The sequence below is a fragment of the Lampris incognitus genome, chromosome 7, assembly GCF_029633865.1.
Source record: "Lampris incognitus isolate fLamInc1 chromosome 7, fLamInc1.hap2, whole genome shotgun sequence".
NCBI lineage: Eukaryota > Metazoa > Chordata > Actinopteri > Lampriformes > Lampridae > Lampris > Lampris incognitus.
Genome location: NC_079217.1, coordinates 26,128,477 through 26,153,918, shown reverse-complemented (window position 1 = coordinate 26,153,918; position 25,442 = coordinate 26,128,477). Strand labels below are relative to the sequence as shown.

General features: G+C 43.5%; 1 protein-coding gene across 1 annotated transcript in view; it reads right to left on the bottom strand.

Annotated features, from left to right (window-relative positions):
* grik4 (glutamate receptor, ionotropic, kainate 4) overlaps positions 1 to 25,442 on the bottom strand; it is a 275,842-nt gene that overhangs the window by 74,360 nt on the left and 176,040 nt on the right. The window contains exons 8-9 of the mRNA XM_056282988.1: positions 21,055 to 21,207; positions 20,162 to 20,266 (exon numbers count right to left, since the gene is read on the bottom strand). Of these exons, the coding sequence (XP_056138963.1) occupies positions 20,162 to 20,266; positions 21,055 to 21,207 (258 nt within the window). The remainder of the gene's footprint in view (positions 1 to 20,161; positions 20,267 to 21,054; positions 21,208 to 25,442) is intronic.

Here is a 25,442-nt window from a genome sequence, read left to right as displayed (position 1 = left end):
ATTGTAGTACCTTAATATTTGCATGTACATAATTTCGCCAGGAACATGGCTCAAAAATTGGGTTTTTGGCCACCTGTGGCCAAACGGGGCCGAGTTGGGGGTGCTCGTTATCAACTTCTGATGGCCCAAGGTATAGGCTAACAAGAAATAATAGTGAAAAAAAGGTAGCAGAAAACATCCTGAGGGCTGGTCCTGGCTCCCGGCCTAAAGTAATTAGAATGCAAAAGAGTAACCGAGAATATACACAGTCAAGTAAGCATGTAAAATAGTGCTTTTAAAAGTGATAAAAGGTGCCTCTGCTTTTTTTCTAAGACCAAAGGATACTGCTAGCGAAAGCCAGAGCAACCTTGCTCTCAGACTAGACTTTGAAATGACCAGAGATGGAGGAAGCGCTAAAGTGAAGAGAGAGAGAGAGAGAGAGAGAGAGAGAGATTTGATTGATTTTAAAAAGGTACATTTATCCAGAATACGGATGATCCGCTGTGGCGACCCCTAACGGGAGCAGCCGAAAGTAGTAGTAGACATTTATCCAGAATACATTACTACAGTCCAACAGCTGATACTCAAACACAATCATCTCTTTATCATCCAGCTCATCCAAAAAAAAGTGTCAGGAAAAAAAAGACCATTGAGTGGTCTAAACAAGTATTTGCAAAAACAGAAATTCAAAATAAAATAGCCCAACATTAACACAAATTCGCCTCAGGGGGTTTGCAGCAACACAACATCCTGTCCTTAGACCCTCGCATCAGAAGAGGAACAACTCCCTAAAAAACCCTTTAACAGCGAGAAAAAATTGGAAGAAACCTCAGGGAGAGTAACAGAGGAGGGATTTCTCTCCCAAGACAGATAGCGTGCAATCGATGTTGAGTTTACACAATTTACATACCAAAGAAATGATACAAAGCCAATAATGCAGCCAGGACTTTCCCTCATTACACAAATAAAAAAAGAAAAGAAAAATATCTTCATCAACTCCCACTATGCACAATACCACCCCCAGTTCTGGACAAAAGGCCATTTTTGTGTTGAAGCTCTGCTCTGTAGGGTGATGTTCGTGGTAGAAACCAGTTTCTGGGAAAGTCTTGGAGAGCACCAGTCGTGGACATCCAGACTGGCTCCAGGAATCAGTGGCTCCTCCAGCAGCAGTAAGAGGAAGATAGCCCAGTGCAACAAACTCGTCCAACCAAATTTGTCTTAAGCATCATCAAGGAGTTGCAATTTTACTTTCTGTACAAGTCTTTTCAGTCTGAAGATTTCCTGGTCAGTAGATGTTTACTTTCAAATCTCCTGTGTTTTTCATAAAACATTTGACTGAGTTAACAAAACGCTGCAAGTCTGGTTCCACCTTGACTGTCCTCAAACCCTTGGTGACCTGTAAAAACGTCCTGATTTTCAGGAAAGCATAGCTCCCTTCTGTGTCCACCTGTGTACGAGGAGTGGAAACTAACTCACAGTCACTGTCTTCTGTGTCCTCCTCAGGTGAAGAAGAGGATGGCTTTTTACCTTTTGAAACCCTCTTTGCTTTTAAATTGTCCTGTCTACCCTCTGTGTGATTCCTTTTAATAGACTTTTTTTCCAATTTTATTTCATCATCCGACAGCATCTCTTCCTCTTCCTCAAGTACAGACTTTGCCACGCTAATAGCAGTCTGCTGTATTTGCTTCTTCCGACCACAATTCATATCTTGCCAAGCCAATTTGCTACATTTCCCATTCTTACCATTTTCATTTCCATCAGCTTCCACCTGTTCAAGTTCTGTCACCTTCTCATCGTGATCACCTTTTTTAACCTGCTCAACCTGCCCACCTTCCTCTCCTGCATGCTCAGTCCGTCCATCGTCCTTGTGTTCTCCAGCCTCGGTCTCTTTCTGTTTCACCCCCTGGTCTATTTCTTCTGCCCCTCGCTCCCTGGCCTCCTGTCTGCCCTGTGCCAACTTGGCAGCACCGTCTTCAGTCGGAGATGCGCCACTCGTGGCGGCATCGGGAGACGAAGGCAGCTGTTGAGGATCAGACCTTCCCTCACTCCTGTCAGGACAAGACCTTATTAAATGCCCCTCAGACCCACAGCCAAAACATTTCATCATGCCGGATGTAACAAACACAATGTAGTCAAAACCGTCGATCCTGAACTTAAGCTTCAGATCCAAATCCTCCACATTATCTCTCAGAATCATGAAGCCTTGTCTCCTATGAGACCCAACGTGTCTCAAGTGAGGAGACTTGCAACCTGAAGAGACCATTTTTATCGGGGACACTAGCTGTCTGTATCTTGCAAGCTCCTTTTCTAAAGCGGCATTACTCATGAACGGGGGAACTTTAGAAATGGTGATTCTCGTGGCAGGATTAGTCAGCGGCAGAACAGGAGTCAACATGTCCTTAAACACCACACCGCTGTCCACCACCTGGTTGGCTTTATCAACACTATCGATAAACATGACCACAGCACTGTTCATTCTGGATGCTAATTTTATACTTCCATATCCCACATGTTCTCCCACCGCAAGGCAGCCCTCCTCCACTGAGCATTTGACCACCAGAATCACTTTATTCGCACGCCGGCGTGTCAACTTTCCAAACGCCATCCCTCCACCTCCCACAGCGGCCATATTGCCCCGCTGAGGGTGGTAGCACCGCTACCGGAAAAAAAACAAAACAAAACAACTCCACTAAGACCTGTCACTGAAAAAAACCAACTAAAAGACAAAAAAAAAAAAAAACACATGAAAAGGACAAGATGATTAGAAAAATAGAAAAAAAACTTGTTTTAGAAACTCATTTATACCGAAGCAACACGCTGCTACTCCGTCCTCACTCGCACTTCCGCTCCGCTTCGACAGACAGAGAGTAACTCTGTTTAAAAGATGTGTGGTGAAACAGGGTGGGGACCTGAGTGTTATTTGGATGGCAGAGAGAACGTTGCAAACTGGTCAATATTAGGTGCACCTGTGCTCAAGTGACCTATGTGTGTGTGTGTGTGTGTGTGTGTGTGTGTGTGTGTGTGTGTGTGTGTGTGTGTTTCAGTGCACAGAGGTATGAGCAGGGGAGAACTCAAGACACCTGTGTGCGGCAGTCTGAAAAGGAGGAACTGTTGTTTACCCCTCACGTACGGGAAGCTTACCTAATTGACTGTAGACATACCCCTAGAAGGAAGCAGAACACCAACTATTAAATGCACTGTTACTGTATCTGATAGCCGTCTGAAGGTGGCATGGCACTGACATCATGCTGCAGCAGTTCTTTGCAGCTTTGGGGATGCATGGAGATGAGCACACTAACTTACGCATGCAGTCTTGGGCTGTAAATTATTGACAACACAATTACACTCAGAAAACTAAATGGCATTGTGCCTCTGAGCATTCAAATGCTGAGGTTGGTGGTTTGCCTCTGCTTTGGCAGGACGTCACAGAGATCTCAACTTGCAGCGCTCCAGGATGGGGAACTGGTAGGATTAATGTGTCTTGCCATTGCTATCAGTGATTCCAACAGGTGGTGATGTGCCTTTACAGCTATTAGTGGATCCGAGGGGAAGAGCAAGCGCCCATGCTACATTGTCCCAGGGAAACCTGTGACTGGGAGATGAACAGAAGCAGTTGGCGACTTCGTGTTTATTGGAGAAAGTATGTGGTAGTCTACACCCTCTTTGACAACTGTAGGGGATTTTGCAATGGCTTAGGAGATGAGGTAATTGGACATGCCAAACTGGGAGAAAAGGGAGAGATACAAATGTATGAGTAAAAAACACAACTCAGTATGAAACTTGGTTAGCATGGTAGGGATTATGCACAACACCGGAGCACCTTGTTGACAGCGCCATCTGGAACCTTTAAACCTGATTAAAGTCGCTGCCTCTTGCAATATGGAAATTGCAGCAATCAATATTTTCAAATTTGCGGTCCTTAACACACACACACACACACACACACACACACACACACACTCTCTCTCTCTCTCTCTCTCTCTCTCTCTCTCTCTCTCTCTCTCTTTCAGAGTAAGGGCTTGAGATATTAAAATCCAAGTTAACAGCTGTAAGATATCATAGGGATGGATACCTTGGTCTCTAAGACTCCTCTCATCAAGATGGCACTAGTTTAGGCTTACACCCTTGTGCATTAGAGCCTATATGCATATTCATCAACCCTGCTGGAGAGGTACTCATCTCCGTTGAAGCCTACGGCACAGTTGGAACATTCACGCTGCGCGGCACCCCAAGATAAGGTCTTTCAAGGGGAGAAAAGAGGAAGGACAGGAGCAGGTTTTTAAACTGACAACCCAGTGTGTGCGTTCCCCCACCACCCATCTCCCCTCTGTTTTTATCCCTTTTCCTTGTCTTATCCCAACCCCTGCCTCCTTCATGCCGCAGCAACGAAGGGAAATTGAATTGAGTGCATCAGCATCAGCAGCAGTGGAGGCAGCTACTGTAATAGTGTTCTCAGAAAGGAAGCGAGGGTGATGAAAAAAAAGGGAGGAGGGGAAGGCAGATTGCCATAATAAACATAGGAACAGCACTGACTAGAAATAAATAAATCCAATAGAAAGGAGAGGGAGAGCCACAAGCACATTCAACCTTTAACGGGAGGACATCTTGTGGAAATAACACAGCTCAAATTATTGCATTTGAATTAAAGGTGGGCCCATGCAGAGTGTGTGTGAGTGTGTGTGTGTGTGTGTGTGTGTGTGTGTGTGTCATACATATGTTTCAGCTGGAACTCGGTTCCCTCAGATACAGGGGAGGTGATAATGACCAAAAAGGTTTCCTCCTCCATCACGGCCTCTATTCCACAACTAGATAGACCTTTCAAGACCTTGTCACAAGGGCAAACTGGAACTTAGGTATATATTAAAATGGCATCAAGGGATGCAGCAATCTGCGTTTAAATGTTCAAGTGGTAATTCAGGGAAGTAGTCAGGAGGAAAAAGGGCAGGTCTGGATAATTTAAAAGTTCAGTGAGGAAGAGGGAGATGATTTATTCACCAAGATTTATTATGGACACATACAAAAGCACCAATATCAGAAGATTGAATTTTGGATGGGGCGTGAGAAAGAAAACATTAACATATTAAAAGCTATGGTAAAAGAAATAGAAACTATGTGAACACCAAAGACTTGACTGATTCACTGATTGATTAAATTTTCTTGGTGCTGAGAAATTACAGCAGTCCTCTCCAACCATGAGGTGTAAAGGACGAAGAATACATAGGATTTCATTCCATTTTGACGCCACACCCGCTAACAAACACACCTTCAATCAGAGAGAGCATAACTGTCTTGACAGCACATGGGTGGAGATCACAGATTATTTATTTATTTATTTGATTTTTAGATGCTTTATTAATCCCCGTGGGGAAATTCTGCTCTGCATTTAACCCATCCTAGCTGTATAGCTAGGAGCAGTGGACAGCCGCCATGAAGCACCCGGGGACCAACTCCAGTTCATCTTTCTTGTCTCGGTCAGGGACACAGACAGGAGTATTAACCCTAACATTCTTGTCTTTTTGATGGTGGGGGAAACTAGAGCACCTGGAGAAAAACCACCACAGACATGGGGAAAACATGCAAACTCCACACAGAGGACGACCTGGGATGACCCCCAAGGTTGGACAAACCCGGGGTTTTAACCCAGGACCTTCTTGCTGTGAAGCAACAGTGCTAACCACTGCGCCACTGTGCCACCAAGTTTGGGGTGATGCATAACAAGTTGCCTCTTGATTGAAATTTAGAAGATGCCTGGAGTTTTTTCCCCCTAGATGATCAGCTCCCCACCCTGACAGATGTGACAGGCGTTTGGAGAGCGGTTTATGTTACTGCAAGAAGAGAAAGAAACACATTTTCTACTAAAGCAGATGGAATTACAGTTCAAGATCAATTTCTCTACCAAAGAGGTGCAGCACTTCAACAAGGCAGACACTGGACTGCAAGTTGCAGGTTGTGAAAGCAGTAAAACTTCCTTTATGGCTCTTTAAAATTAGTCCAGTGGCTAAGTCGGGCCTGCTCAGCTAGCATGCTCGTGGCCATACTCTTTTCTGGGAATGCATAAAAGTTAAATGTAGAGATATAAGAGGAATTCGTGTTTGCCAAATGGCAATGCCTATTCGAGAGAGATAAAGAGGTTGGAGGTAGAGAGGAATCTTAATCATCCGTAAATCTGTCTTCTGCAGAGAATTAAGCAGCAAGCATTATTCCTTGTCTGACAGGTGACCTTTTTGTTGGGGAGAGGGGTTTATATTTCAGTAACATCGCATCAGTTATTTCTTAGTGAAGCCGTAACATTTGGTAGCTTTACCCAAATGGCTCAAATGTGTCACAAATGAAAATTGATTGATAAGTTAAAGTGAGCGCAACGCTAACAAAGGGATTAAAAACCTGAAGAATTGCCAGTTTCTCTCGGTCTGTCTTCTGCTTCCTGCCATAACCCACTGATTCCTCAATGGCCAGTTCCAGCTCTTCCAACTCTCTTAATATCTACCTCTTTTTCTCTGACTCTCTCTTTCCCTCTCTGGTGCTTTCTATTCCAAAGATTGATTAATTGCCTCTATTACAAAACTTAATTAGTGCTTCTCTTCTCTGCAGAAAAAGGCCAATGACTGTTCTCAACTAAACTGCCCTTTGCAGTATTCTGAGAGACATACCTTACATATTTGTATGCACGTGAGTGCACACATGTACTGTGCAGACACATGGCTAATAACTAAATCTGGCATAAATCATCTCTTCCCATTTTGAGATTGTTTTTGCGCATGGTCCTTGTTTAGTATAATAAAGAAGAAGAAAAAAAGACCCACAGGAAGGTGAAAAAGTACAGATACATCATCTACATTTTCTGCAAACTCGTGACACGCGCGCTTCGCCTAAGTGTGTGTAGTGTACATGCATGCATGTGAACACACAGATAACACGTGGCGCTATAATAGCGAACAGCTTGCCTACCCCAAACTGCAATAATTAGTCATTTTACAACTTACTCCAATTAACAGCCACATGGCTGTCAATGAGCAGCAGGTAGACAATGAGGGCCAGTCCATGGAGGCCTGGGTCTGAACTGAGGCTGAACAGCCCTGTTAGGGCAGCAGTAGTGATTGGTGCTGCAGGCTGGTAGACTGCAGTGTGTTTGCTTTGGAAAGAGGTGTGCCCCCCGCCAGACATGCATTGATTGTGGTGCAGCCTTTGTGTGAGTGCCAGCCCGGCTAGGAAGGAAAATGATATCTGGGAATTGGAAGCTGGCACCAGGCCCAAGCACACTAAACCCACCATTGCTTATACACAGACAAACACACAAACATAACACCCCCCTCCCTGCCCACCCATCCACCTACACAGACATACAGATAAAAAAGAGGATGCAGACATATGACCATAGACACAGAGACACCCACGCAATGCTGTGGACAACACTGTACGCACACAAAAAAAATAAGCAGATAAATGGGAGGACTAACAAAAGCAAGCATACGTCCATACACGAACAAAGACAAACACATTCATGCACGTGCACACACACACACACACACACACACACACACACACACACACACACACACACGGGGACAAAAATGTCTACACAAAATATGAACCATTGTCCGCCAGAATGGGCAATAGTGCCATAGCTACTCCTCATCAATATCAAGAGCAACAATGGCTCTTGTACTTTTGACCCCCAAAAGAAAACAGCTGGTCATCCATTCTAGAAAGAAGGGCTGGAGCTGTGTTTCCCAGGGGTGAGCAAGGCCTGAGTTCAGTGGAACAGGATGACTTATAGTATTTATTTATATATATCCAGAATGACTCTCTTTTGCTGCTTAGCCATGTTGATAGCGCCATCTGGGTGTATTTACTCACAAATCCATGCATACAAACTGAGACAGGCGCTATTAGGCTCCTTTATTTAGTGCATTTAACTGGCTCATGAACTGACCAAACAAAAGACTATATGGAATTACACTCAGTTCCCCTAAAATATTACCATCATTTGATCCAAAAAGGAAAAGGACTGGCTTCATTGTCTTTACCATTAGCCATTTTCTAGCGCTGAAATGGTGCTCGTTTCTTGCCTGGTGATCGCAGTTCTCAGGTCTTCGCTTCTTTATTTTAAAAAAAAATTTGTCGCATCTTTCTCTCCTTATTTTTTCTTCTCTACTCCACTCAAAATCTCTCTCCTCTGGGTTTTCTCCCCCTGCCTCTCCTCATCCGTCTCTTTCTTCGCTGACTTTTTCATTGGCTACAGGGGCCAGAGGACTATTGATGCCATGCCAACACCTTACACCATCATCATCGAACTGCCCGTCTGGCAGCAAAGGGCCAGCTGGGAAATTTACCCTGCCTGCCAAATCTGGCCAAGTGAAGATTACTGCTCTAAACAGCTAAAAAATGTTCGGAAGGTAAACCAAAGTGAATCGATGAATTCTCCTCTTTACAAGTTGTGTTTAACCTTCAAAAAAATAGTTATGTTATGCTTTAACGTCTGGGTACTTAGTTATGGCACTGTAGAGGTTTTTCTTGTCCAGAGGAGACGAAGCAAATGTGTACCAAAATACCACAAATACAGGCTCATCTAAAGGTGAAATGAAAAATGCATTTTTATTCTTGACAGTGCTAGTATCTGCACTTAATTTGCATCTATTTAACACCACATTCAGAATATGCACACAAAAAAATATTTTACTTTACTTTTGTGCTTGGAATAAGAACGTTTTTCTTTTCCGGAAAAATACAATGTTTTTTTTATCATTTTTTATTTTGTCACACTGCAAAAATGTGCAATGAGTTAACAATAAATCTTGTTTTTAAAGTGCTTTTCTAAAACTCAGAGTGCTTTACATGAGAACAAAAGACAAAAATAAACAGCGGAGAACTGAAAAGTACAAGATTGATAATAGCAGCGGACAGAAAGCCAGTCTACACAGGTGACTCTTTAAAGCTGTCTTAAGAGTGTGTGGAGGGTGTCTGGGTGGCATAATGGTCTATTCCGTTGCCTACCAACATGGGGATTGGCGGTTCGAATCCCCGTGTTACCTCCGGCTTGGTCGGGCGTCCCTACAAACGAATTGGCCATGTCTGTGGGTGGGAAGCTGGATGTGGGTATGTGTCCTGGTTGCTGCACTAGTGCCTCCTCTGGTCGGCCAGGGCGCCTGTTCAGGGGGGAGGGGGAACTGGGAGGAATAGCGTGATCCTCCCACGTGCTACGTCCCCCTGGTGAAACTCCTCACTCTCCGGTCAAAAAAAGCGACTGGCGACTCCACATGTATCGGAGGAGGCATGTGGTAGTCTGCAGCCCTCCCCGGCTCAGCAGAGGGGTGGAGCAGCAACTGGGATGGCTCAGAAGAGTGGGGTAATTGGCCGAGTACAATTGGGGAGTAAAAGGGGGGGGGTCTGTGGATACAGCCTCTTTAGCATGGCAGGGTAGTGCATTGCAGAGGCGAGGGCTGGGGGAGGAGAGGACCCTGTCACCTGTGGTGAGGGGCTGGGTTGTGGGGAACTGGAGGTGGTTAGAGAGGAGTGGAGTGAGTAGATGAGGTGCTAAGGCTTAAGGACTTCAGAAAGGTGGGAGGGTGCAGATCCATGGCAAGCTTTGAGAGTTAGAAGCTGGACCTTAAATATGTCCGCTGGAGAGGAAGCCCATGGAGGTCCTGCAGCACAGGGGTGATATAGAGGCAGGAGGATGGGTGGGTGGATGTGAGGATGTGGGTGCAGAGTTCTGCCCATGTTGAAGTCTGTTTAGAAGGTTGTCGGGGAGTCCGAATAAGAAGGCATTACAGCAGTCCAGGCGTGAGATAGGAAAACCACGGATAAGTTGCTCAGCATTAGCGAAGTTGAGGAATTGGCAATGCCCTTCAGGTGGAAAAAAAGAGTTGGAGGGTTTTATTAACGTGGGCTTCGGATGAGAGGGTGGTGTCAAATAGGACTCCCAGGTTTTTGGCATGGAAGGGGGGGGGGTGACCTTAGTGTCCTCGATGGTCAGGCAGAAGTTGGTTGCTTTAAATGGGGCATGAGATTAAGAGAAGATGAGTGATCTTCTACCACAAAAGTCAATGTCCAAATTCTTCTAAAAATGACCAGCCACTATTGACTTTTGGTCAAATCAAACCGTGTCCCCTCACGAAATCCCACCTGACAATTCTGTTTCATTTAAAATCATAGAAATTCCCGGTGCTCCAAATGCCATTTCATGGGACCTTTAATATTACAGCAGACCCCTTTTCTAAGTCAGAAAACCTTTATCCTAAATGTACCTTTGGAAATTGGAAATCAGCATGCCATCGACCCCGAGTACATAACATACCATACCTGAGGCGCTGAATGAAAAGTTAAATAATCTATGCAAACAAAAAAATAAAACATCTCCCACATTTTCCCATATCCTTTTAACATTCACTTATCAAGATAAAACTATCCCTCGACAATGCAAGAGCACGACAATTTGACCTTTCCTCTATTCCACCAATAAGTAATATGCTAATTGCATTTGGGCGCTGCATCAGTTAGGCAAAGGCAAGGCACATCAAATGGTTGGTACTTTTAAGCAGTATATAGTAGTACAACCCCTAATGGAATAGCAATAATGGATACAACATTTACCACACACAGCCCCCTACCTGGAGACTGAGAGAGAGAGAGAGAGAAAATGGAGAGAAAAAGAATGGGGAGAAGAACAATATATGACAATTTAAGTGTGTGAAAGTACCTGCCACTGGAAATTTAATTTGAGACAGTGATTGGTTGTGTAATGGCGCGTCCCTGGAGGTCCGACAGACCCACATGTAGGACAATCTATTGCACAGCCCCAGAATGTTGAGGCCAAGCTGGGGCTGCAGGGTGTAGAGGGAGGCTGGGCTGAATATGCACCACTGCTCTCTGTCCTTTGAGATCGTTTAAAACCTGAATTATTTCAGGTCCCATTCTGAGAGACCTCTCTTCTCGCTGTGCAGTGAGTGGCTCGAGAAAGGGTGGGTGTTGTAAGCATCTCTTACTCGCTCCCTCAGCGTTGGAGTGTGAGTGTATGTATTTGTATGTGTGTTTGTATGCATGTCTGTGTGAGTGTGGGTATTTGTGCACGTATGTGTGTGTATGGATGTGTGTGCATGTGTGAAGGTGCTTGTGTGTGAGTTCGTGTGTGGGAGGTGAGCCCCCTTTACTGTCTCTGCCAAGGCATTGGCACCTCCAGCGTCTGCCTGACTGAAACAAACCCATCCTAACATGTGGGAGGTGTTAGTCAACAAAACCAACAGCATCCCCCTCTCGTCCTCCTCAAACACCTTGTCCCTCTCCATTAAGTAAACTGGCAGGCCCGCTTTAGAATACTTCTGGTTAAAATCATCACATTAAGCCCGATAACATTGTCCTTCTGCTTGGCTGGCCCAGTGCCAGTCTAAGGGTTAGGGTAGGAGAATCACAGACAACAGAGACAAGGTTAATAAAAGCAGATGGGCCAATGTCTCATTTAGGTAGCTAATAGTTAAATTACTGTGTGTGAGTCACCTTTGTTCAATGACAAAGTACACGCCGAACTGCAAATATATTAACACGTGGGCAGGAAAATCGTCACATTCTCCATAGAGATAATCAGGAAAGAAGGATTGGAGTGTTTTAAATCCTGGGTGGGAAACTAAAATCATTCTGTTTTGTACTGTGAACATGCAAGACCTTGTTTCTGCCTTGTTTCGTGGCTGTGCTCACGGCAGAGTAATGATAGCACGTCTACAATTTCCACTTATAACGCTATAGATAAGGACTAATACAGCTATCTGCTGCAATGCAGTGATGTAAGCTCATTGGTTTGAAGATTAATAAATAACACATGGTGCACTACCTGCAGAGCCGGCAGGAAAAACACAATGTCAGGGCAGCGGAGACATACACACACAATGAACCTGTCAGAGTGAGAGACAGGTATTGCCAAGCTTTTCCAGTGGAAACGTTTGTTTCTTAAATTATGCAATAACAAAGACGATAAAGTCATGAGATTGACTGTTATCAGTTTATCAAGCCTCAAGGCATGAAGTTGAAATGTTGAGAGTAATGACATTAAAGGTTTTATACATCAGTGCTATCGCAGTTATGTGGGGAAAAAAATCTACTTGGTATTCAAAATACTTTTCAGTCATAACAAGGCATGTATATTCAGCAAAACTGCCAGCGGATGTTTAGTTGTAATCCTTCAATTGTAAGGATTGGAAGTGCTGGATGAGAGTGGGAAGTACAACAAACATAACAATGAGACAAAGCGGTGTTACTACTGTGTAGTTGGAAGAAAGCATTGGACTTAACAGGCTTGCTTGCTTTTGTGTGTGTGTGTGTGTGTGTGTGTGTGTGTGTGTGTGTGTGTGTGTGTGTGTGTGTGTGTGTGTGTGTGTAATGGTCAAAACACGGACAGGCATCCCAAGCTTCGGGTTGTTCTAGGACTCTGTGGAGACTCCTTGCTACAACCTACCCTGCTAATGCAGGCCACATGCTCATGACCAGCCTGCCAGCTACCCAGCCAGCTGTACCACACAACATGACAGCTGTGACCTGTGAGAAAAATCTGCAATCGATACTTTCAAGGCCTATTCTGTGGCTACAATAAAACCCTATCTTATGTGTAGCCAACTGGGTGCGAGGAGAAAGAGAAAAAAAATTTAATAACAAAGACTATAACTTTCTTTTTCTGTTTGTTCTAATGTACAGATTCCAGTATTGGGTAAGTGGTCCAAAAGCTTATATTTTGATTTGGCTGAGACAGTCTGGCGGGTGTGACAACCTGGTCTATCATATGCTGTAAGTTAATTTGGCCTTTGACGTGGTACCACACTGCAGTGAGCAGAATGCGGCAGAGAAACTATGTGAGTAGGTGTCAAAATGTCACCACAGTGGTAATGCAACATATTGAGAAGAAGGTGATGGAGGACTGAGGCAAAACCATTTATGATAAGGTCAAATGTTGCATTCCCGCAAATAACTTTTATTCCCTTTTCATCAGTGGCTATAGGGGGAAAAAATAATCAGTCTGGTGAAATTTCATCCATCCATTATCCAACTGCTTATCCTGCTCTCAGGGTCATGGGGATGCTGGAGCCTATCACAGCAGTCATTGGGCGGCAGGTGGGGAGACACCCTGGACAGGCCATCACAGGGCCCCTGTGCGAGCGCGCGCGCGCACACACACACACACACACACAGACAGACAGACAGACAGTTTTAGTATGGCCGATTCACCTGACCTACATGTCTTTGGACTGTGGGAGGAAACAGGAGCACCCGGAGGAAACCCACGCAGACACGGGGAGAACATGCAAACTCCACACAGAAGATGACCCAGGATGACCCCAAGGTTGGACTACCCCAGGGCTCGAACCCAGGACCTTCTTGCTGTGAGGCAACCATGCAAACCACTGTGCCACCGTGCTGCCCCAGTGGCTTCACCACTTCTGGTGAAGTTTCTTTGCATTAAACAGTTAAATTTAATTATAACAACATTTCAATATTATCTATTTCCCAAAAAAAGAAGAAGTAAAAAAACACCAAACTACAGCTTTCCAATTTTTACCAATAAATAAGTACACCAACAAATACCAATAAATACACCAATTTCCAATCATTTGCCTTTATATAAAGGCAAATCGGGTGCCACTCAACCAGTAGTGTGTATACCATATAGAGTCAAGTTGTGTTAAGAGTTTAGATTACATTAGATTACATTAGATTACATTAGATTAGTTTAGATGAGATTAGATTAGATTAGATTAGATTGTTTTATTAGCCACACAACCAAGGCCGGTGGAATTTGTTTTTGGTACATTATTTGAGTTTGAGTCCGATTCAGGACCTTTGCTGCATGTCATTTCCTACTCTCTTTGCCCTCCTTCCTGTCTCTCTACACTGTCCTATTAATAATAAAGGCTTAAAATGCCCCCCTCCCCCCAAAAAAATCTTCAGGAAAAAAATAATTATATACATATATAAATGCAAATCATCCAATTGTGTTTTAAGCTCTCAGTTCATAAATCAAATAACACAGAATAAAAGATACAAAAAATTTGTCAATATTTTCAAGTCTTACTACCAGTCTTTTCTGTTACCACGAAAGCTGAGGTCAACCAACATGGTATCTTCTAAACCTCTGAAGGCAAATCTAAACTATCTATGTTATAGTAACAGTTTTAATGACAGTTTTAAGTAAACTCTTAGCTAAAACCAAGACTTGCCTTGTTATGATTAATAAAAAGCCCATTAAAATCTCTACAGCCCTGGTCAGGTTCTCCCTCAAGCTGGACAGCTTCTTACTCAGGGCTGAGGTATAGCCATGCCCACCTTGTCTGACCTATTGGTGTTGTTTTCTTATATCCAAGCATCTATCATGCCCAGGAGAGGAGGAAGAGGGTAGCAAAGGCCACTGGGACTGGAGGGCAGGTTCATCTACAGTGTACGATTCTGCAAGACTTGCATCTTGGCTTCCAGCCCTCCAGGTTTAAGAGTGGAAATGGGCAAGCAGCTCAGAAGCCAGGTGCTGAGGTGAGGGAAATCTAACATGCAAGCTCATTTTCGGCTATGTCCCACATCACACTACCATAGGTATCCAACATTTCCCTGTTGAAGCTATCCAGTACAATCATTTGACCCTTTCACACATATTTGCCTTAACATTGGCAGAATGACTTTTCCGGCACTGCTGCTGGTTTCCCCTGTTCAAACATACAGCTTCTAACCATATGATTTCCGGATAGCATTTGTTCACACATGACATGACGGTGCCTTCTGTCTCATTACGTCTCACTTCTATAAAAATGTAATTTTTATCATAAACTACGGCATCTCTAACTGCACCAGACAGATGTCTATTGATCTCATCCTTGTCTTCCTTGAGCCTCTGAACCAACTCTTTCAAAGCGGTTCTTCTACGGCCGTTACCATGGCAATCAGAAGGTCGTCAACCCTGCTCCAGCATGCCCGATGTCCTCCGGAAAAGCTTGCCATAATCTTCAGCCATCCAACACCACAGCACAATGGTTCTTCTCTGGCTGTCACAATGGCAACCTGAGGTCCACCAAGTCTGCTTCAGCACACCCAATGTTCTCTGGAAAAGCCTGCTACCCAGCTGTCTATCACCACAATTGGCTTTAGTCGCCCCATTGCATTCAGATTCATTTCTGATTTCGTTAACCTCCAAATTCAGTCATTCATTCATTTTGCCAGCAACAACTTGTTAGTTTAAATGCCCACTCACTCATCCATCCCTTCATTTATTTTCCCATTCATTCAGTCCTTCATGTTTAATTTCTTTCACTACTTGCTCCAACTGTATATATGGATATATGGATATATGCTCATTTATCCCATTAGTTAGTCAATAAATATTTCCATCTAGAGCAAGTCATTGTTTTGCATATTTTCTTCATCTGCGAGGTGACACAATTACTATCTGGTATATATGTTGCTATGAAATAGAGACAAAGATCCCTGAATTGAGAATACAAAACTTTAAGAGCTGTGACTGATTAATTTGGTTTATCTTATTGTCTTTCCTCTGCAAAGAGGTACCCCTGATTTTCACGAGTTCAAAATTAAAATTATAGTGTAATTACACTACAACGATTATCTGATATGTTCCCACTCGTGGGAACAGGCAGTCAGGGATTTGGCTACGGTGATAAATCATCTCAGGGATCTTGGGTTCAATATAAACTGGGTAAAGAGCAGAGTAGAACCCACGTAATGTACAGAATATTTGGGTCTCAACATGAACTCCCTCTTTTATCGCATCACGGTATCGGAGAGGAGATTAACGTCTCTCACACAGTGTTTCTCTCTCCCTCCCTCTCTCTCTCTCGGCTGGGAAAGGTAATATTGTTCAGACTATGCCTATGCCTGCTCGGCCTCATGGCTTCAGTAATATCTGTTGTGTATCTGGGGCTTTTAATGATGAGGGATTTTCTTTCTTTTTTAAAAAAAATATTTCTGATTTTTTTCCCTTTTCCTCCCAATTTAGTGGCCAATCGATCCTTATTCTAGTTTAAACACCCACCCTCGTACTGCATGCGTTTGCCAACTGCATCTCTCCGGCCGGCAGCCTCGAAGGAGACGCCTCGCCGCTTTCATGACAAGGCGACTCCAGGCCGAACCACTGCTTTTTCCAACACACACAGAGACACATTCATGTGATGAACACAAGCCGACTTCGCCACCCTCCCGAAGACAGCATTGCCAATTATTGCTGCTTCATCAAGTCCGGCCATAGTTGGATCTGACGAGTCCGAGGCGCGAACCCCGGTCCCCAGTGGGCAACTGCATCAACACAAAGCTGATACTTAGACCGCCACACCACTGCAGATCATGATGAGGGATTTTCAGTGCTAGGTTGTGACACTTCACCTGTGCCCATGGCATCACCTCAGCCACAAGGTGAAAATAACCCCGGTGTGCATGGTGGCTCTCTGCCCGTAGAAGAACATGGCGGCTCTCACGTCAGGCGTCTCACTGGGGACCTGTCATCCAGGGTAACCACAACAATGGATGAGTCTCATTTGGGTGAAAACAGACAACTCCACTGTGGTAGCGTACATCAACTGCCAAGGCGGCACTTGCTCGCTGCAGTTGCACAAACTAGCTTGGAAGATAATCATGTGGAGCAACAACAGGTTCCTGTCCCTTCGAGCGACACATGTACTGGGCATTTTGAACAGGAATGTAGATCTTCTATCCTGAGGAAACCCCCTGTATGGACAGTGGACTTTACACCTGCAAATGGTGGAGCAAATTTGGCCGAAATACAGCCAGGCAGCCATAGATCTCTTCATCTTATAGGAAAATGCTCAGTGTCTGCTGTTTTTCTCCCTGTCAGATATAAATGCACCTCTGGGTGTGGATGCTCTGGCCCACCCATGGCCAAATGTATTCCCCCCTCTCAGCCTAATCTCCTCCACCTTAGCCAGGGTGAGAGAACAGGGCTTGTTGCTAATCCTGATTATCATCCAAGCATTGGGTAGCAGAAATAATACAGCTTCTAGCAGACAAGCTGTGACCTCTCCCCATACGCAGGGAACTTCTGTCCCAGGCGTGTAGGGAGATCTACCACCCTCACTGAGACTATATAATGCTCTGGGCTTGGTCTGTGAGAGGTGGAATTTGAACGCTGCAGGCCTGCCTGCGCAGGTCAATGACACCATTCACTCTTTACAGTGGTAAATGGCGGGTTTTTGAGGAGTGGTGGGACTCAAGGAATACCATTCCTTATCAGCATTTGGTGGAGGACCTGCTGTGTTTCCTGCAGGAATTAATAGATGAGGGGAGGCCTTTTCTACAAGTAAAGTATACTTGGCAGCCATCTCAGCTTGTCATGTGGGCTTCGGGGATAAGCCTATGGGGCAGCATCCTTTAGTTTGTCGTTTCATGATGGGTACACGCCACAAGCTCCTGGTTTCCAGGCCTCTGGTTCCTCTGTGGGATCTGTCGGTCATATTGTATGCCCGCTCTCATCACCCATTTGAGCCTATAGAGGCGGTAGGGATGAAATTTATTTCACTGAAAATTGTATTGCTCTTAGCTTTAACCACAGAAAAGCAGGTGAGCGACTTACAGGCATTGTCCATCCGCCCTTCCTACCTGTAGTTTGCTTAAGGCCTAAACAAGGTCTGCCTGCGGCCCAATCAGGCCTTTGTGCCTAAGGTGGTGGAGTCAGCCTACAAATGTCCCTCAGCGAAGCTTATGGCTTTTCACTCACCTCCAATCTCCTCAGTAGAGGACCAGAGGCTTAACACATGCTCGGTGCAGGCTCTGCATATGTACGTGAGTAGGACAGCGGGACTCAGGAAAGAGGATCAGCTGTTTGTGTCATGGTCCACTCTACCCATAAAGGCAAGCCATTGTCACGCCAAAGGCTGTCCTACTGGGTTATGGAGGCTATATCACTAGCCTATAGCTGTAAGGGTGTGCAGCCCCCTCAGGGTTTGAGGGCTCATTCCGCGAGGGGTGCGGTCACTTCATGGGCCCTGTTCAGAGGAGTTTCTATACAGGGCATTTGTGCTGCAGCAAGCTGGGCTATGCCTCACAATTTTGCAAGGCTTTACAGGCTGGATATCCCGGTGCCATCCTTGGCACAAGCAGTACTAGAGGCAAACACACCGGGGTTCATGTGATAAACACTACCTGGCTCATCATTGATTATGGCTTTGGATACCTTATGTAATCCAGGAGTGGTCTATATCTCCCAAAGTACAACACTTAATGATGTTAGAAAAAGAACTTTGGGTAACTTAAAGTTATCCCTGGTTCTTCGATAATTGAGTGAGGTGTTCTGCCATCACTTCCCTACTTGCTTAGACAAGGCAAGAAACCAGTCTAGAATGATTTGAGAGGGGTTATTCAACTGTGGTAATAACAGGGAGAGTGCCCCGAGCATAACCACAGTTCGACCTGTCTGTCGCTGACAGACGTGGTGTCATAGGAGCTTCCGTAGTTGGTCATGCTGAGGCGATTCCCATAGTGAAACACCTCACTCTCTTATCAAAGAACCGGGATTACATTAAGTAACCTAAAGTTGTGTTGGGTGTAATTAGTTGGAGCAATCTCTCAAATTCTTCTCTGCTTACACGAAAGTATGCTTTGAACCTGGGCTCAGCTAATTTCAATTTTTAATATCATGGACCCGAACTGACTGATGAGTGTTTGGCTCTATTCATAAAGAATACATAGGGCTAGAGCTTTTTTATTGCAGAAGGACATAGCTATACTGCAGAAAAAAAAGAGTAGCTATCAAGCCATGCCAAGCAAAAAAATAAGGGCACAGCTTAAAGTCTTTTAAGTCGGCACACTGCCTCCTGTATTTGTGTTACACAGCAACAGTAAAAGTGTGACTCCTCCCAGCGCTCAGCAGCTGTAGCAGCCTCAGGCACTATGCAAGTGCTTACCTCCATCTCTACTGCCGGAAAAGAATGGTCTTTGGTGGAGACACAGCCTGTTTACAAATAAATCTCCTGCTTCAGACAAATACCTATCATGAGCAAGTTGCAAATGCATTCCTTGTGATTGGTTCGCTTGTTCTCATACAAGCATTCTGTGCAAGATTGTAGTTAACTTCTGCATGTTTGATCTGGCAATCTCACTCTTTTGTTTAAACTACGGTAGTTACAGAACAATTCCGGAAACGTTACTTGGTCTTGAGAAGATGATTTGAGAACATTGAATTGGGTTCAAAGACTGCAGCGCCAGACCTCAACACAGAAAATTGCCATAAGATTTATAAGTTAGGCATGTGTGAAAAGGGTTACATTCTCGCTCCACTAGAGCAATAGGAGATTTAAGGTAGTTTAATGTCAGGTGCTGAGGGATGAAAAATTGTTCTTCAAACACTTTTTCTCACCCAGATTCTCAAAGCTTTTCTGGGATTTCAAACAGTGAACCTCATTTACTAGCCACATTCTTTAACCACTAAAGGTCTTAAGCAAAACCTTTATTCCTTTCTATTCATTAGACACCGCTTAATTTATAGAAAAAGCTTATTAATGCAGAGCATTGACAAGTTTTGCAATAACTGCCTTATTGAGTAATCCAAATAAGATCTTGGCAACAACAACTAAGTAGCAGAAGCTACACGGAAATGAAAGGATTTGTAAAGTACAATTTCCAGCCAATGTTCATTATAAAAAAAATACCATCAAAGCATAAAAAAAAACCCCACATACATTTTGAAGAAGGCATCTGCCTTCAAGGAGCCTACCTTCATATAACATATATAAGTTTTTTTGCGTACTATGATACATGCAATGTATCTATGCCATCAAGATTTATGCAAATAAAATATTCTACACAAAGGTAGAGAAAAAGAGTTAAGCTGGGTAAACACTTTTTCTACATCCCTGATGTTGAAACATGGGATACCAGTGAAAATCACAACTGGTTTCTCAATATTTTTCATGTCAAACTCAAACAATGAAGGTTTAGCTGAAGTCCCTTTGGAGACATTTGAGTAAATGAGCCATTTATATGCTAATTGTTCTATATCGAAGAAAAGATATACAATCAAGCATTAAAACTGGACCAATTAACTGTGAACTTTATGCCACATACTCTGTTCTACGCTCATAGTGTTTTTATTCAAGAGCATGTATTTGGTATGAAGATTAGAAAAGTGCTATATAAAATGCAACTTGATTGATTGATTGATTGGTTATATGAACTTAGAGTGTGACTTTACCTGTCGTAGACCATCCTTGCTGTTCTGCATGATCCTCAGAGCGTAGTTGGAACGTTGTCCTTTGCTGTTGAATTCAATGTGGCCTGTTAGACCTTCCAATTCTACCTGTCCAACAGAGACAGACACATGTTAAATGTGGCCCCTACGATGGATGAATTGAGGCTAGCAGCATCAGTTCACTTGAAGTGATAATGTGATGAGGTAAATTAATTTGAAATGACTACACAGCAGAAGAGCTATTACTCATTGGATCATTCAATAAAGGAAAATGAGAAAAAAAATCTAATATTGAAAACATGTCACATTTTAGCATCTTGATAGCCCACCCACTTGCAACCAATTCACTTCAATAGGAGTACACACTTAGCGAAGTCAATGACAGCTTATCTCTATTTCTTGATAACCATTATCTTTTGGCATAATGCAGATAGATGATATACACTGACCTTGTAGATAATGAGTATATTTTTAAAAAGGATGGTGAGAGCACAGACAACACGTTATTATACTCAATCATAGAAATACACTGGCGGCTAAAATATCCTATTAACATGTAGACAGAATATAATGAATTCTTTCTAAGCCGGATGGTGTTCTGGCATTATCTCACTTTCTCACGTTCCTGCTTTTCATGTCACTGATCAAAGAATATGTAAGAATATGAACATGAGAATATAAGAATATGCAAGAAAGAAAAATATGCATAAGATATGTACTCCCAAGTAAGAAAGCAGGCAAGAACAGAGGAACACAAGAACAAAAACAAGTGGTGGCATGACAAGTGGGGATGAAAGACAAAACAAGACACAAACAAATTACAATAAAATTAAATTAAAAAAAAACAAAACAGTGCTGCAGCCTGTTTCCATCCAACCCCGAAGAAGCAGTCTTACCATCCTCAGGTAATTCATCAGGCTTGTGCCATGCTCCCAGATCTTGGAAGACTTGCAGGAGAGCTGAGTGGCTCCAACATTCTGGCTACGGTTCAACTCCTGGACTGCCGCCACTACTGCATGTACCGCATCAAACAGCAGAGCTGAGGAGAGCTGCGGGGGGAGAGGGGGGAGAAAAGGTGAGTACTCTATATATATATATATATAAACATACACACACACACAAAACACACACTGCAGACCTTGTGTATGGGTTTGGTTGTGGTCACTGAGGGGTTAACCCCTCCCTAGGGTGGCAGTAAGATTATTCCATTAGATCATTAGCGAGACTGATCTGCTGACAGCATTGAAAAAACCTACTCTCTCCCTCTCTTTTTCTCCCTGTCCTTCTCACTCTTACCCCCAGTGGAGCTGGCAAACCCTGACCATTCCAATTATCATGTAGCTTTTTCAGTGAGGGCCAGAAAACAGCAGGATCGGCAGCTATCCCCCTCATCTTCCATGTACAAACAGCCTCATGCACACTACCGATGCGGTTTGCTATGTAAATTTGATTAAAATGCACGATGCACGGTGTTCGCAGCTAGAGGAGAGAGAGCATTTCAGTGTTGTAGCTGTGTAATGGAGCTAGAGCTGGCTGCAATGGCCATGATGCTTATTTTGTGTGTGTGTGTGTGTGTGTGTGTGTTAACAAAGGGCTTAACTGATGTAGAGATCGGGATGTATAGGGAATACTGCGGATCAAAGACAACTGCTATATGGCCATTACATTGTGAAACTGTAATGTGTTACGTTCTTAAATCACCTACCCTAATAGTTATATTGCGCATTTAAAACAATAGGCCAAAGAAAACGGGGCAGGAAAAATATTAGAGACTGGATATCAAGAGTATGTAAGATTTAACACTTGGTGTGTAGCGTGTGTTGTTGGAAGAAACGATAATATTGTAACAGTGTAACGACCACGGATGTGTAGACTCGCTAGCCCTTGGCTAACGGATCGAACTGACCCATTAGCCAAGGGCTAGCAAGTCCACATATCCGTGGTTGTTACACTGTTACAATATCAAATGGCAAGTCAGCATTGAACTTGAACACAATAGAATGAAAGAATGCAACAACTGCACCTGGATGTACTTCACTCCGGTCTACTACTGATGTATAACGCTAATGACATTTTGGAAGGTAATGACATTTGTTAAGCTTTTCCTGTCTCACTCTTTGTTAGCTTCTCTTTCTTTCTTGCATCCCCTCTTCTTTGCCCAGTGTATTTGTTTTGCTAGAGGCAAATGGCGATTATCTCTCTATTCCCTTGATTACATAAAATCTTGTGAATAATTAAATATATCTGCTAATAACCAGGACAAGAAGCAACAAGAGGAAAACAGCTGGATGCACAAAGAAGCCACTGGTTTCTCAAAAATCCTCAATTTCTTCGGTGCTTAATTAGGAAACAAAAACATAAAGTCCATTAATAGATGAGACCTCACACTAGTCAAGTGAAGAAAAAGGAAACATACATTTATACACATGCAAACCACTGTGCTCTGTCGAGCGTAAGCTGGGTGGTGAAATGGAGTTATAAATAACCCAAATGCAGTGTGAAAAATTGTGGCTAAAGCTCGTCACTTAGATACTTCTGAGTGACGGGTAATTAGGATTTGTGACTAATTAATAATTGCAAAGAACAAAGGCCAACGACAATAGAGCTAAAGAGAGATTTATTTATTTAAACATGTATACAGATAATATGCTGTATTTGGACAAAAAAATGTATTTTGGATTTTCCCCTGTTTTTCTCCCCAATTGTACCCGGCCAATTACCCCACTCTTCCGAGCCATCCCGGTCGCTGCTCCACCCCCTCTGCCGATCCGGGGGGGGGGGGGCTGTGTAGTCGCCAGCTACTTCTTTTCACCCGACAGTGAGGAGTTTCGCCAGGGGGATGTAGCACGTGGGTGGATCACGCTATTCCCCCCAGTTCCCCCTCCCCCACGAACAGGAGCCCCGACCGACCAGAGGGGAAGTGCTAGTGCAGCGACCAGGACACGTACCCACATCCGGCTTCCCACCCACAGACACGGCCAATTGTGTCTGTAGGGACACCCGACCAAGCCAGAGGTAACACAGGGATTCGAACCAGAGATCTCTGTGTTGGTAGGCAACGGAATAGACCACTATGCTACCCAGATGCCCTGGACAAAATATCAAACAAGAGATTTTGTTTAGAAGAAATATGCTTGTGGGGCTCAAGTCTACATGGGGTGCATAGGACCGAGCTCTTCAAATGTGGAAACACACAAATTCAACCATAAATTTCTTTTAACCACTTATTGATTTAAAGCAAGGGCAAACTTTTGGCCATAAGAAAGTGAGATGCCCTGGACAGGTTGCAAGCCCATTGTAGGGTCCATCATACAAAGCCACAATCACTCCCACCCTAATTCATAAATATGGGCAATTTATAGACTCTGACGCCCCCGATAGGGTGGCATGATGGTGCAGTGGTTAGCACTGTCGCCTCACAGCAAGAAGATCCTGCGTTCGAACACCGGGGTTGTCCAACCTTGGGGGTCACCCCAGGTCGTCCTCTGTGAGGAGCTTGCATGTTCTCCCCGTGTCAGTGGTGGGTTTTCTCCGGGTACTCCAGTTTCCCCCACCATCAAAAAAGACATGTATGTTAGAGTTAATACTCCTGATTATGCCCTTGACTGAGGCATGGCAAGAAGAACTGGAGTTGGTCCCCGGCTGCTGCACGGCTGCTGCACGGCGGCTGCCCACTGCTCCTAGCTACACAGCTAGGATGGGTTAAATGCAGAGCATGGGGATCAATAAGAGCATATCAAAATCAAAAATCAAAATATGCATGTTTATGGGAGACCGAGGCAACCTGGAGGAACCCAATATGACATGGTAAGAACATACAAACTCCATACTGAGGGGCGAAGACCAAACACAGGAGCTCCTCCATACTCTGTGGCCGTGAATCAACAGTGGTAACCATTAAACCACTGCACATGTATAGTTTTGGCATTTTAATATAATTTGCAATTTATTAAGAATAGAGGAAGTTGGTAAGTGCTAGGCAAAACAAAGATAACGTTGACATTACTCTCATGTATAAATATAACTGTCCCATTTAGACCCAGTGTGTTAGTAGGTGGGTATTTTGGAACAAAGGGGTGTATAGTAAATTGACCACTGAAGGAAAGAGGATCTCATACTAACCTATTCAAATTCTCATGCTAACTCTGTGATGATTTGAAAAGAAAATAGAAAAGCATAGTCATTTCACTCATCGTTTTTACCAATGTCAGTGAAACCAAAACCACTGGCCAGATGCATCTTTAAATGCCATTGAATATCATACTTATGTACTATAACAGGGACTTCAAACTACACCAAAATCTGATAAGTTGTATCCACAGTAATATATCAGATAAAATAGGGATCCGAGACACACAAGGCTTCTTTGCACAGGGTTAAGAATCTCCACAAGTCGCATATATTCTCAAAAAATATAAAAATAATATGTGAAATAGTATACATGGGGTCAAGGCTTATACAGATTGATGTTGTAAGATTTTAATTTGCAGTCCTTTTATTATATCATCAACAATATACAGTGGCATCTGGGAGTGTGCGGCCTGTGAGTATCCCTCAACTCTGGATATTTATTTACCAGGTTCTCTTTCCTGCCTTTTTCATATCGCTGTTTTTCCATGAGCATTAGCAATCGATATTCACAGACCGGCATTAATGAGGTTGCAGAAGACACATGGCGGAATAAAAGAAAAGACATCGAGTTGTCAAACAAGCCTGGATTCATTATGCTCTTTCTGCAGAGACTCAAGAAACATGGATGATTGTAGTTAAAAGGCTTCTCTCTTGTTAATCTATCATGTAAAAAACCTGAAGTGGGAAAGTCATTTATGCCTTATATTTTAACAAAGCAGGGCAATTGGATGCTACAGTGAATTCAGCCACCGTTTCGTAACTTTGGAGCTCGAACTGTTTAACCTGGGATGCAACCATTTAGTTGTGTCCAGAAACTGATTCCAGCAGCTTGTTTAAATATGAATCCCTGCTGATATTTCCCATTTTCTCAAACATACACTTTGATAAGGTGATGTCAATATAAATATAATGAGCATGCCAAACTTCTTAATGAGTCATCTTGGAAAAAACACCCTTTCCAACTTTTCATCTGTCTACGTTTTAGAACTATCTCTTTCTCAAATTGGTTATTAGCAGTTGGGCTTGAAAAATAGTGTTAAGAATATGTTTTTTCCTGTTGAACTGAGCGCCTTATTCTGGTTTATTAACCGATGACTACGTATATTTATGTAAATATGAGAGACAGAGAACGAGAAAAAGAAAGAAAAGTGAG